General features: G+C 31.2%; 1 protein-coding gene across 1 annotated transcript; it reads left to right on the forward strand.

The window, feature by feature from the left end:
- The first annotated feature begins 933 nt into the window (after positions 1 to 933).
- LOC140961862 (uncharacterized) lies at positions 934 to 1734 on the forward strand. The gene has a single exon (XM_073420612.1). It carries the CDS (start codon positions 1040 to 1042, stop codon positions 1541 to 1543), a length of 504 nt encoding a protein of 167 aa, XP_073276713.1. The 5' UTR covers positions 934 to 1039; the 3' UTR covers positions 1544 to 1734.
- The last annotated feature ends 13675 nt before the right edge of the window (positions 1735 to 15409 follow it).

The raw sequence follows: 15409 nt of genomic DNA on the forward strand, positions 1-15409 counted from the left end.
TTTAAATTTAGGCTATTAATTAAATTATTGGACATAAAGAATTTATTTGCTACTTATCTCAAGTTAATTAAATAAATCCCTAAACCTTCTTTTATTTTAAAATGATTTATTATTTATCTTAAATAAATTCTAAGAATATTTTCTTAATATTAAAATTTATTTCTTTACTCCAACTCCGGTCCGGCCTCACTTAATGAACTGAAAAGAATAAAATTTAAACAACTGAATAAAATATTTAGCTTCAAAGAATGCATTTAAATACTCATGCAATGAAGTCAATTTAATTAAAAAAAATTTAGAATTATGCATGGCTTATACGCAGTCTAATTACGGGTTCTACAGATATCCTTCCTTGTTGAGAAAAATTGTCTTGTATGTGATATTTTCTTCCAATTAGGTGGATAGACATCCTTAATTTATCGTGTATCTTGCATCGGATTTCGAATTCCATGTATTATTTAATATTTTCTAATTTATTATTTTTACAATAATATCATAACTCAAAAAAAAATTCTTGAACATGTCTATATTTAAACATATAATTACATGCCCAAAAATTTGGGTTCTCACATGGACAATACACATCTTTTAAGCTAACTTTTGGAGTTGAGTTAGGTCTAAATTTCAATATTAACACCAACCTCTGAAAACCGCTTCTTAAATCTTGTTGGCTAGTCAAAATTGAAATCTATCTTACAACAAAATGAAAATCTATCCAAATTGCATCCAAAAGGTAGAACATATATCAGAACTTTGACTTGTACCCATAGTTTTAATTCAAGTTTGCAACGCCGTTCGTCTTATGTGGTGGGCTAACATGGAAAATACATCTAAACCAATTCTTTTATTCACACCTTCATTCTTATCTTAATTTATTTCACTCTTTATATATATATATTCATTCATTTAAATTAGTCTTCAAACTCATCTAAACACTAAATATTATACACTTAATTCCAATTTCTTTTCAAAGCCTCCACATTCCATAATCGTCTTCCCACATAAGTCAATACATTTTATTCAACATTTTTATCGAGTAATGAAGGCCAAAGCGGGACAAACAAGCAGGTTCTTGCGGCTTGTAACGATCCCGATCCGGGCTCTAGGAAAAGCCCGAGACAGGTACGTGAAAAGCATGACAGACTACGCTGACAGAGTTAACTACAGCACAAGCACCAAGTTTGTCGGGGTATCACGGGCTTCGGGCTTACCGAAGAGCTTCAGCGTGAACCCCACACGGTCATACGACAGCGAGGATTTCAGCGAGCTGGTCAGGGTGGCATCGGCACGGAGTTTGGGCACGAGGGCTGATCTTGACGTGTACATGAAGCAGCAAACGAAGACAAAGGAGGGGCCGAGGAGCGGAGTTCGTGCCGGAATGCCGCCAAGAAGCAGCAGTGTTGCCATGGGTAGAATAGATGAAGACAACGCTTGCTCCTCTTTTGGTGAGGAGATTAATAATGTTTTGAATTTGAAGAATGAATTGAAGAATGCTCCAAGAAGTAAAAGTTATGTTGGTTGGAGGGGACCTGCGGCCTTATGAAGTGGAAGAGATCAAATTGATCGATGCAAATTGGCAATATTGCATATTTTATAAAATAATTTTTATATTTATTTCCAAGATAATAGTTAGATATATTTTTCTTTTTCTTTTTTCCCCTATTTAGTTGATAATCATTGGCCTGTGTTCTGATCCGAGTAGGGTTTTTCCTGATATTTACAAATGTAAATTATGATATTTTTGTCAGAAAAATTGTGAAATTTTGATGTGTTCCTAAGTATTTATTTGGTACTCCGGGTTTAATATGTGAAATTCTGTTTGTGTTCATATATTTTAAATCTATTTATTAATTATATTGATCCCTGTGTTGATAATATGATTAAATTTTAGGATTTGAAACTCTGTTTTAGTATTCTTTTTCATTGGGAAATCTACAGTTTTGGTTTTCTATGTTAGTTTTTTTTTGGTTGTTCTATGTCCTTTACTTTTAATTTCAGTTTTTTGTCTTTTAATTTTTGATAATTTTAGTTATTTTTCAAGTGATCAATGTGACATTACTGTACACATTAGCGTTATGTTGGAGCTACGTAAGCACCGCATAAGTGTCACATATGTGCTACATCATAAAAAAACAAATTACAAAATAACAAAAAATATTGGACCAAGATTGAAATTTGACTATATAGATTATCGAAATGGCATAAAGATAAATTTACAGGGCTAACATTGCAGTTTTCCATTTTAATCTGCACAAATAATTTCATTTCGAATTCGAAGTTATTTATTTAACATAACTAAGGTATTTACAATCTTACAAGTCAATTTTATGAGACGAATTTTCGATCTGATGCGAGTCATGAAAAAATATTATTTTTTATATCAAAATGTTAAATTTCATTACAGATATGGACCAGATCGACATGTCTCAAAAACTACTATTTCTTATTTATTCTTCTAAATTAGCTGAACAAATTCAACGCTTCAGTTCTAAAGCAACCATAAAAGAGTTGCAAATCCAATTTTCAAAGTCAAATTTTTAATAAAAGGTTTTAACAAAACACCAACCTAGTAATAATTCCAAATTCAGGGACTTTAAATTCTTTTTAACTATATAAATCAATTCCAATCAAATCTCCTTTCAAAAAAAAAAAAAAATCAATTCCAATCTAATAAGATATTACTTTTGGGTTTTGGCTATCTGGTTTTTAATATACTAACTTTTTTTTAAAAAATTTAAAATAAATCCAAAACAATTTTGTGACTAAATAGTTATATGGGAAAATCACAATTTCCCTAATGTATATTGTCTTTTTTTTTTTTTTTTTTTAATTTTGGTTATCTATGTTATCAAAATTGAGTCTTGTTCATGTATCTTTAAAATTTTAGCAATATGTTAGCCCCTTTTACATCATGAGCATTGTAGTGAGCGCTAAGTCAGAGTCATATCAACGACACGTTGGAAAAATAACCAAAATTTCAAAAAGAATTTTTTGCAATGGAAAATTGTATGCTTAGTATTTTAATTTCAATATTTTCTATTTGTCTTTCGTTTGTATCAAATTGCAAAATGCTAACTGTAATATGGGTAAAATATAAGCTGAAAATATTAGAACCTTATGAAAATATATTATCCAAATCTATAGAGATGATGATATAACATCGAACGTTTTTCGCTTACCAAAAGTTATATTTGATGATAATAATGCAACTCAAATACTTTTAAACAATACAACAACTTCAAACGTAATGTTTCAATCGCTCTTCCAACAATGACAATTACAACTTCTCTCTCAATAATTACACTAATTAGAACTGAACATATGATGTTGATTTCGACATCAATTGTGTTGTTATATTTGCAAATAATATGTATCAGAGACATTATTTGAAATGGGGATTTGTCCTTCTATAATTCTATTTCCCCTTCCAGATTATAATCTCTATCACACACCACTTTGACCATATGGTAACAAGAGGTGGCTCACGTGCTACCCACATGCAGCATTTTGACCCGCATTAACCAAAAGATGGCTCACATGATAGACGAAATAGAACAAAATAGAACAAAGCAATATACACAACAAAATTCAGATCATAATCTCTATCGTGCAACACTTTGACCATAGGGAACCAAGAGATAACTCACATGACAGACAAAACATAAGAACATCCACAATGAGACTCTGTCATGCACCACTTTGACCATAGGGAAACAAGAGGTGGCTCACATGCATCCCTACATAGGGCTGTAAACGAATCGAGTCGGTTTATGAATTTTTTGAGCCATCTCGAGATAAATATTTGATTCGTATTCAAATTTATCGAACTAGATCCACACTCAAACATGTTCGAACTTTCTTCCAAGCCGAACTCGAGCCAAAATTAATTTGTTCGATAGTTCAAAGCCGTTCGTGAGCCTTAAATTTTAATAATATAATATAATTATATATATATATATTTCGAATTCGAACGTTTCGAGCTTTCGAACTTTCATTGTTGAACCTTACCATCCGAACAATATTTCGAATAGCTCGTAAATATGTTCGAAGATTTCGAGCAAAACTCAAATTCCTTTCTAGCCAAAAAAATTTAAAACTTTTGATCTTTGAATTGAGCTCGAATTCGAATATACTTAATCCGAGCCGAACTCGAGCATTAAATTTTTACTAATATTCAGCTCGATTCGGTTCGTTACTTTGATCCGGAAGAACTAAGATGTGGCTCACATGACAAACATATCACCAAAGCATAACCAGATATAGAATTCCAACAAATAAAGATCAATAAAGCATCAATAACAATAATATGCATCCAACATTACTGTTGAGTTTTCGTGAAATAATATCGGAATAAGAGTATATATACATGAGATTTTTAACTTAATCGTGGTCACTTAATAAGAAAGCTTGAGAAATATCAAATCTATTAAACAAAATTATTTCGATTATTAATCATCCTATCATATCCTAAAATAATATTTCTAATCTTTTTATTCCAAACTATTAATTACTTAACATCCACCATTTATAATCCAGCCTTCTTATTTTCCAATAAATTTTTTTTAATACACACATTCCCTAAATATTTAGTATTGTTCATAATTAAATGTGACTGGAACACATGGGATGGGATTTAAAGTCCAAATGAAAGTCCAAATATGTAATATATGCTAATTAGATACTAAAATAATATTTATCAATTTATGAATTTTTAAAAAAAAACAAACTCACGTTTATTTCCTCAAATCAATGTCAGGAAATTCCCCGAATACCATATTAAAACTAATAAGAAATTTAGTTATAAGTAAACCAATACTAATTATGTTCGAAGCAACGACATCATCATTATATTATTCTATTATTAAAGAAAATTAAAAGAATTTTCTTAAACGCCGTATAAGGTATTTGGAGGTGGAAGTTTAGCGTATAATTTCCATGGAAAATGTTTTATTTATAATCGGTCTACATATTTGGATAATATCATCAAGCTCAAGCTCAATAAAGAATTCAATTCTCTTAAAAATACTAATCATATATATTTGGAAAATCTCATTTTTTTTTAATTATATGATAATGTCAAAATTATGTTATCCATAACATCTCTTATTTTATTTTATTTTTTTCAAATAAAACTTATATTATCTTATCTAGCTATATCATTTTATTTTATTTTAAAATTGATTGGCTACTATTTGGGTGTTACANAAATATATATATATATATATATATATATGTATGTATATTTTAAAAATAAATAAATCAAAATAAGATCTAATATTGCTAAAATAATATTTTTAATAAAGTTCAAAATCAAAATAATCATATATAAAACCAAAAAATAAAAATTAAATTTTTTTAAAAAAATAAAAAGTCAATTTTTTTAAAAAAATTTAAAATGTGCGAACCGGTCAGACCGGTTTTGACAGGTTCGACCGATCAAGTGATTTTCTAGCACTTTTTGAACCGGACTCGTTCTTGTTCCTGGTTGAACCAGCCAGTCATGTAAAAGGTCCTCCAAAAAATTATTGTCTTACTAATTTATCGAAATTATTAATTTAGCAAGCTGACTCAAATCGAGATCGTGAAAAAAATATTACTTTAAGAAATATTATTAATTTATCGCGTATTAATTTATAAAAATTTTATTGTAACAAATTTATTTTGGATATATGAATTTATATTTTTATTATGCAAAGATGAGTTTTTGTAGCTCCATTATTTTGATTCCATCATTCATTCTCCAAACCATACGACATCAAACATACGCGATTATTTTACCACAAAGGGAAAAACACCCAAAGATCTTCTTCGCTCAAAAAAAATGTATAATAGTTAATAGCACTTCGATCAGGTCCTCTGCTAATCCAATAGCTTGTTTAAAATTCTTCGGCATTTCTTCCTCGTCTTCGTCTAGGCAAGTGTCAACATCAACCAATACAGCGGTTGCAGTAGTTTTAAGCGTAGATATGTTATATTCGCCATGTGCAGTTTTTAGTAAACCCCTGCACTCTCTCAGTTCATCAAGCGCGGAATCGAAAAATTCGACGCAATCATAAAATTTATACTTGTTCGCCATGTTTTTAACTACATGTATGGGAGGTAGCAACTTATCTATGCAGATGTCGCCTAAAACCTGAAGATCCGCCCCACGAGAACGAGGGTCAGATGTCAAAGTTTTTTTACATAGAGGGGGATTCGCGGCGCGAGAGCATACCTTTTCAATCAAATCGGCTTTACAAATGCATAAAAAGGTTAATGCCAAAGAAATGAAGACTGAATAAATAAGGGAAGGAGCCATGCCTGTGTTTTATACTTTGGTTTGATGTATTGAGTATGCGCTCGATAATGCAAGGCCGTTTATATATATAGATGGGAAAATATGCGTGGAAACACAAAATCAATGGGATATTATAATTATTTTTCTGGAAGATTTTGGAATTTTATAAATATTGATGATATTCTCCAAATATTCTTGGTGTAATTAATGTAATTTTACTTGGATAAACGTTTTCATCTACCATTCCATTTTGGTAATCTTATGCCACATTATATCTTATTCATTAGGAGTTACTATATTACGTTGTCAAAATGTTTATAAAAAAATTATAAGGGTAAAATGTTTTATGAATATTGATACTATTAATTTCTAATTCTTGGCCTAATTAATGTAATTTTATTTGGGTAAACTTTTTCATTTTCCATCCAATTTTTGTAATCTTATGCCACGTTGATAACTTATTTATTAGGAGTTATTATACTACGTTGTCAAAAGGTTTTATAAGACAATAAAGGGAAAATTTTTTATGAAAATTCATACTATTAATTTCTAATTCTTGTCCCACTGTAGATTTTACTATCCAATTATTTTTTCAATATATATTCTTATTATTTATGAGTTGCCAAAAAAATAACGACGTCAAAAATTTCGTACGACACCAGAGGCGGGTCAGAAAGAATTATTATAATGCGACATGTTTTTATACTAAAGTGTATTTTGTCATCCACATCATATGTCAACAATCACTCGAAAACAATACCATACTGGGACTATTAGGATCAATGCCTTGTCTTCATTTTCCATTTTCATCTCAACATTTTCAAAAATCATCTCGAATCTTGACGTACTCTTCAATTTGATCTTCAAGGTTCTTGTCTTCTCGAATCTCGAAGGAGTATAATTTATATTTCATTTACAAGCGATTTTCCAAAGATTTAGTCATATACATGCTTTCCAACTTACTCCAAATAGATGCTGCAGATTTTTCCCTAGCAACTTCACGTATGGGTTTATCTCCAATGCATAGAATAATTGCACTATGTGCCTTCTCAAGGATTTCATCTGTGTTCTTGATTGTAATGGACTTGTCCTCCTTCGTCTTGAGTGCCTCATCAAGACATTGTTGAAGCTAGATGGAACTCATCACGATTCTCGAAAAAGAGAAGTTGTTTTCCTGGTGAAATTTTTATCACTCTTCATTGTTCCCATCGATCTAGTCGCAAGATTCCCACACACGGCGCCAAATTTTAGTGGTTTCTTGAATTATTAATCTTACTTCTACGAGTTGATTAAGTATCAAATGTGAATTGATGATTCATGTAATTATCTTTGTCTTTGATCGCAACTTTGGTGATGATCAACACACACATTTGTAATGTAACACAAATGCATAAACAAACTAAAAAACAGTTACGTGGTTCAGACATAATCCAACCTATGTCTACGGGAGGAAATCAACAACTTTATTTATCGTTCACTGTATCAAGAATATACAATACAAACTCTCTGTATCAACAGGACATTACAATCAAGACTCAATCCCCTAACCCTAACAATTTCTCTTGATTCATTTTGTATCCATTATCTATATGTGTAGTGAATTATTTGGTGTAGATCTTGAACTCTTCCATATGTGTGTGTGTGTTACTGAAGCAACCGGCCACTTCCTTTCTAGTCAGTTTATTAGATGTCCCACATCGGTTGGATAAAATATCTGGGAGTTGTATATATGGACTTGGACAATCCTCCTCCCAGAGCTAGTCTTTGGCTGGGGGTTGATTTAGGTTCAAGTTTCAATCTTAACATGGTATCAGAACTCGGATTCCACCGTTATGTATCAGATTGCCCATAGTTGGGCTAACCGTTCTGCCCATATTTGGATCATTTGTAAACTTCACACTTCAGATGTTCATTCTTGGGTGTGAGGAGAATGTGTTAGATGTCCCACATCGTTTGGATAAAATATCTGGGAGTTGTATTTATGGACTTAGACAATTCTCCCCTCTAGAGTTAGTTTTTGGGGTTGAGTTAGTTCCAAGTTCCAATCTTATCATGGTATCAGAGCTCAGGTTCCACTATTGTGTATTGAACTGCCCATAGTTGGGCTACACGTTCTGCCCATATTTAGGTTGTGTGTAAACTTCACGCTCCAAATGTTTATTCATGTGCGTTAGGAGATTGTGTTAAATGTCCTACATCGGTTGGATAAAATATATGAGAGTTGTATATATGGACTTGCACAATCCTCCTCCTAGAGCTAGCTTTTGAGGTTGAGTCAGGTCCAAGTTCCAATCTTAACATTAATTTTCCATTCCTTCTCCACATCACATGTTCGACATAAGCCTATTATGAATCTTGGCAAGGGCCAAGCTTTTATACATCATTCTATCATGGACATTTATTGAAAGGGGGTTTTCCTTCTATTTCTCATTCCCACAGTTCTTTGAAATTTCGTCTCTTATCTACTTTAATCTTTTTAGTCCAATTTTATGGAGTCCAACACCCACTCCAATTCCGATCATATGAAAAGGTACAACACTTATTTAGAATCATAATCATTACACATAAAATATATGTATATATGTCATTGACTTGTAGCACATCTAACATCATAGTCTCGAATTTGTGATGATGTCTCGAATTCTAGATTCAATTGTAACAATATTTTCTTCGACTAAAAAAAATAAAATAAAAAAGAATGTATATATTAAGAATACACATTTATCGAAACACATTCCATTCTCTATTATTCAGATCCAAATTCCCCCATTATCTTCTTCACTTACAAAAGATTTCTGCAGTGATTAAAAGCACCTGGATCCGGTCCGTGATAAGCCGGTAGCTTTGTTTAAGATTTTAATCGTCATCGCACGACTCAATATCTCGTGTGGCAGATGCTAATATGAGATTCATTTTTTCTTTAGTTCTTCTACATTGGGGTGCTTTTGTATGAGCAGGTTTGATGGATTTAGGTTTTAAATGGGGTCATTCCATTTTTGTCCTACAACTCGCATGTTTTCTATTTTTGTTTATTTTATAGGTCAATCGTTTAAATTTATCTGAGTATTGATGTGTTATAGAAAATCGCTAATGTGACAATATCATAGGAGTTTTTGTACGAAAAGAAATTAAATGCAAGCTCCATTATTTTGGTTGCATACATTATATTCTCCAAACTATATGGAATAAAAAATATGCTAAAAACGACCCTCATTATTCAAACCAAAATCTCAGCCCCCGTGATCTTCTTCGCTCAAAAAAAATATACGACAGTTAAAAGCACATGGATAAAGTCCTTTGCTAAATCAGTAGCTTGTTTAAGATCCGCCGGCATTTCTTCCTCGTATGCCTCGATGCACGTTTCAATATCAACCATTACAGCGGTTGCCATAGTTCTAAGGTTTGATATGTTATATGCACCATGAGCAGTTTTTAGTAAACCCCTGCACTCATTCAGCTCATCAAGCGCGGTATCGGCATATTCGATGCACACGTTGAATTTATGCTTGGTCGCTATGTTTTTAACTACTTGTGTGGGAGGTATTGACTTATCTATGCTGATGTCGCCTAAAACCTGAAGATCCGCCCCACGAGAACGAGGTTCAGATGTCAAAGTTTTTTTACATAGAGGGGGATTCGCGGCGCGAGAGCATACCTTTTCAATCAAATCGGCTTTACAAATGCATAAAAAGGTTAATGCCAAAGAAATGAAGACTGAAGAAATAAGGGAAGGAGCCATGCCTGTGTTTTACACTTTGGTTTGATGTATTGAGTATGTGCTCGATAATGCAAAGTTTATATAGACAGGAAAATATGTGTGGAAACACAAAATCAATGGGATATTATAATTATTTTTCTAGAAGATTTTGGGATTTTATAAATATTGATGATATTATCTAAATATTCTTGGCCTAATTAATGTAATTTTATTTGGATAAACCTTTTCATTTTCCATCCAATTTTTGTAATCTTATGCCACGTTGATATCTTATTTATTAGGACTTATTATACTACGTTGTCAAAAGATTTTATAAGACAATAAAGGGCAAAAATTTTATGAAAATTCATACTAATAATTTCTAATTCATGTCCCACTGTAGATTTTACTATATATCCAATTATTTTTCAATATCTTCTTATTAATTATGAGTTGCCAAAAAATTACGTTGTCAAAAATTTCGTACGACATCAGAGGGTCAGAAAGAATTATTATAATGCGAAATGTTTTGTGTTTCGTGTGTTGACAACATGAATAAATTTGAGGATGTGAAATTTGTTAGGGTTTGGAGTAAGACCTCCACACAAGCCCTCGGTCACCGAGCCGCCCTCCTTTGCTCTACGGGACACCGGCCAGCCTTCCTTTACCCCCGCTACCTCAAAGATCACTGCCCAGCCACCGCTGGAGGGCAAAAACCGAATCCGTTCGACATATATGCCTTCATTCAGGCCTCAAAAAAGCAGGGAAATGAAGAAGTGATGTCCACGTCCGTAGCTCTATAAGACCTCCACGCAAGCCCTCGGATCCTGCTATTATAAATTCAACTAAATCACGAAAACCCGCTAATTCCATAGGAAAGAACTCACAAACAACTTCGGCTGGGTTAATCACTACAACTGAGGTCTCAATCATCTAGACAATTACTAGTAAAATATGTTGTATTTTATTTTTGGAAATAGTCAGCTGGACTCAGTGAATAATGAATACACAACTAGCTAGTCAGGATCCAGATGCAAAACAATAAAAAAGCAATAAATAAATCACCAGGAAATAAATGAGTCGAGATTTATTTATGAAAGTTCAAAGACTATTCTTGTTTGTCTCTTCTTCTTCTTGGATCAAAAAGTTACCACTAGAAGATTTTTATTTACACAAAAACTTGCACATACCCATTTCAGCTGGTTACTAGACCCTAATCACTAAAACTCTTAGTTTATCAACACAAATTCAATCGGTATAAAAACAAACTTCTAACATTATTCTATCAGCTCAATATATATCGGAAAGATAAAGTGAATGGACACTGAACATATGCCTTGATTCTGATATCAATATGTATGTTTATACTCAAGTGTATTCTGGTATCCACATCATATGCGAATAATCACTCAAAATAATGACATACCAGGACTGTTAGTGGTTTCTTGAATTATTAATCTTGTTTCTACGAGTTGATCAAGTATCAAATACGTATCGATAATTTATGGAATTATCGTTGTCTTTGATCGCAACTCTGGTGACGATCAACACACACATATGTCAAATGTAATGTTGATGTAGTTGTATCTTCGAACATTCACTATGTTGGTTTTGGATGCGTTCTTCGAGATTCCCATGGAAATCGAGTTTTACTCATGTATTTTTCTTTTTATTTTTTTTTTTTGGTTGAGATTTTGACCTTTTGTTTTGCAATTCTAGTCATTTTGTCATGGAAGACATTGGACATATTAGAACGATACATTAGAAAAAAAATACTAACATTTAATAAAGAAAAACAAAGATAAAAGACTAATTAAATTGAAATTTGATAAGACATTATCAAAATTATAAAGAGACAAATATAAAGAACCAAATTTATAATTTTCCAGAAAATGATTCATCTAAAACAAATGGCAAGCTCCGTTATTTTGGTTCCATAATTCATTCTCCAAACTATATGGCATGAATCGATCAAATTCTATTATTTTCCCACAAAGAGAAAAAAAATCATCATTATTCAAACTAATCCTTGGCTCACAAAAAAGATACAATAGCTAAAAGCACCCCGATGAGATCCATTGCTAAGCTAGTAGCTTGTTCCATCTCAGCCGGAATTTCTTTCCCGTAAACGTCGATGCAGGTGTCGACATCGACGAATGCAGCGACCGCATTAACTTTAAGAGTTGATATGTTAAATGTGTCATGAGCAGTTTTTAGTAAACTCTTGCTGTCTCTTAGGTAGTCAACCGCATAATTGGCGAATTCGATGCACTCAGTTTCTCTATACTTCTTCTCCGCACAAGCAGGTAACGACTTATCGATGCTGATGTCGCCTAGAACCCGAAGATCAGCCCCACGAGAACGAGGGTCGGATGTCAATGTTTGTATACATATATAGAGGGGGATTCGTGGAGTGAGGGCAGACCTTTTGAATCAAATCGGCTTTACAAATGCATAAAAAGGTTAATGCTAAGGTTGGATAAATAAGGGAAGGAGCCATGGATGTGTTTTACGCTTTGTTTTGATGCGTTGTGTATGAGCTCGATAATGCATGGCTTATATTGATGGGAAAAAAAATTGTGTGGAAACAAAATATTCAATGGAAGATTATAATTATTTTTTTGGTAAAATTTTGGTCCAATTATTTTTATTTTTATTTTTTGATATCTTATACCACGTTGATATATCTTATTAATTATTTGTTGCCAAAAAATCACGTAGTCAAAAAAAATTAAAAGATAGTAAATTTCAGTTATTTTAAGATGTAGCTGTTAATGTAACCTCTTGATTATTTAAATTGTTTTATGAGGAAATTATGAAAATAAAAATATAAACATTACTATATTTGGTGGGAAAATAAATTCAAAATCATGTTATACAAATTCACTACGCACAATTTAGTGGGATGTATTCAATTCAGAGTTTTGATAACTTTTAATAAATTTTTCAAATGATAGACTTATTTGGATTTGATTGATTTTTATTGATTTTTATGGATTCTCACATATTTATAAACAGATTTATGTGGATTCATGAAGACTTTTTTGCAAGATTCTTATAGACTTCTGTAAAAAATTTTTTATAGAATTTTATAAATTTTGTACTTAATTATAACATATTATTTTTTATTAATTTCTTTGAACCAATAATTAATTGACATATATAACATATTTAGTTTAAAATAGTTTTTCAATATTTATATTAATAAATAAATATACTTATTTAAAAGTTAAATCATTTAATCCTTACATGTGTATATATGTGGGTTTGTATGCATGTTTGTAAATTTTTTAAAGTACATCAATTGATTAATATGTAATCTTGTTTTTGAATTGATAATATACTTGTGAAAAGAATATTATTTAGCATTGTGTGGGTATAATGTTGTATAAAAATATCATAGCTTATATATGATTTGGAAATGCTAAAATTTAAAAAATTATGGTTGTTGCGAGGCTATTCAATTATTAAGAATTAAGCGACATTTTTTGGATCATATTTTATTATTATTGAATATTACATTAATTTGTATAAATCATAAATTAAAAATCACAAAATCAATTCTAGAATTCAAAATTTTCCTATGATATTAAAATAAAAATTATCAAATGAACAATCAGCCAAAAAATGAAAATTTTGAAAAGAAAATATGAAAATATATATAGAGATACATTTCGAAAATCTTATAGAATGATAGAGATAGATGAGAGGAAAGAAGATAAGAAGAGAGGTGATGTGAAGCGACAGATAGATAAATAAATAGTTTGTGTATGAGTTAGAAGTTTTAAAAATCCATCCAATTCTTTGGGTTTAACCAAATACAATTTATAGTTGTACCTTAAGTTTTAATGTTTGTATGTTAATGAATTTCATTTGAAATTATTAAAACTCTATTGAAAATTTGAATACATATAGACTTTTATAGAGTTTTTAAAAGTCAATGTTGAATATGACTTGATTTTTTAAAACTCTATGAAAGTCTATTTTGAATACACTAAACTTCTACGGAGTATGTAAAAAGTGTTAATTAAATACATCTAAACTTTTAAAATCTACAAAAGTTATTAATGTCCATAAATCTCCTACATTGAATACACTCTCCTTATTATATTGGAAGTTCTCTATTTTTATACCACATAGAAAAGTAAAAAATAATTTGTCTTCTTTTTCTTTTTTGTTTTGTTGATCCAAATTTCTGGAAGTCACCACCCGGGCAAATTCCAATCATATCATATAACATTTGAACTAATTATCAGTATCATATCACAATTCTTTAGAATTTATACCACTTAGAAATGTATATATTACTTCAACGTCCTTGTATCATTTCGCTTTTAGTTCAAATTTTACTATAATAGGAGTTTAAAAATAGGTGTGTTATCCTTATTTTATAATTAATCAACACATAATTCATCGTCTTATCCCACAAACCAAACGGTATCATCTTAGCCGGCTCCTTCGGCCCATAATCGTCGTTGCAGGTCTCAAGATCGGTCATTGCTGCGGATGCACTAACTCCAAGAGTTGTAATGCCAAATCTGCCATGAGATTTTATCAAACTCCTGCACTCTGTCAAGGAATCACACATTCACACGACTCTCCGGCAAGTTCGATGCACACATCCGCTCTATTAATATCAATATATAGCGCTGCCTTTCCTGTACTTTTTCCCGACGTTTTAACCACTAATGTATATGCATCTAAATTATTTTAATTTTCTATGTACAATATTTTACTGTATTAAGTAATTTCCGTGTATATGATTTAGTGGAGTATTTTTTGTAACACAAGAACTCTTGTGAGACGGTCTCACGGATCAATTTCGCTGGTCGAATCTCTTATTTGTGTCATCCATGAAAAAGTACTACTTTTTATTCTAAGAATATTACTTTTTATTGTGAATATCGATAGGGTTGACCATTTTCACAAGAGACCTACTTTTTTTGTAATTAATTAAAAATTTATTTATGCAGACAATTTTCAGTGATTTTTTAATATTTATTTTTTTTTTATATAATATCTTTTTGAATTTTTAGATTTAGATTAGGTGTGATGTGGCTATCATATAAGGCTAAATACCAAGCCCATGCATACCTGGAGCAGGCCTCCTAGTAAACAGGTTAGTTCAGATTTGGGCCGAGTCTGCGATTCCACGAATATAATCACGTTTGGGCCCATCTGTACCATGTTGTCCACTGAATAAAAGACTTCAAATTGTTTTTCATAAAATATGGTTAAAATGTCCTTAAAAGAATGAATTTGTNAAAAAAAAAAATTGTAATTGTCAGATTAAGGGAGTTGTAAGTAAGATGTCATACGTTGGATGTTAATCCTTTAAGAAATATAATTATATATATGTTAAATTTAATAAATTATAATAAATATATAAAAATGGTGTGCCAATGTACATGTCTTGCACGTGTGAGTGTGGATTC

This window comes from Primulina huaijiensis, chromosome 16 (genome assembly GCF_012295235.1).
Source record: "Primulina huaijiensis isolate GDHJ02 chromosome 16, ASM1229523v2, whole genome shotgun sequence".
Taxonomy (NCBI): Eukaryota; Viridiplantae; Streptophyta; class Magnoliopsida; order Lamiales; family Gesneriaceae; genus Primulina; species Primulina huaijiensis.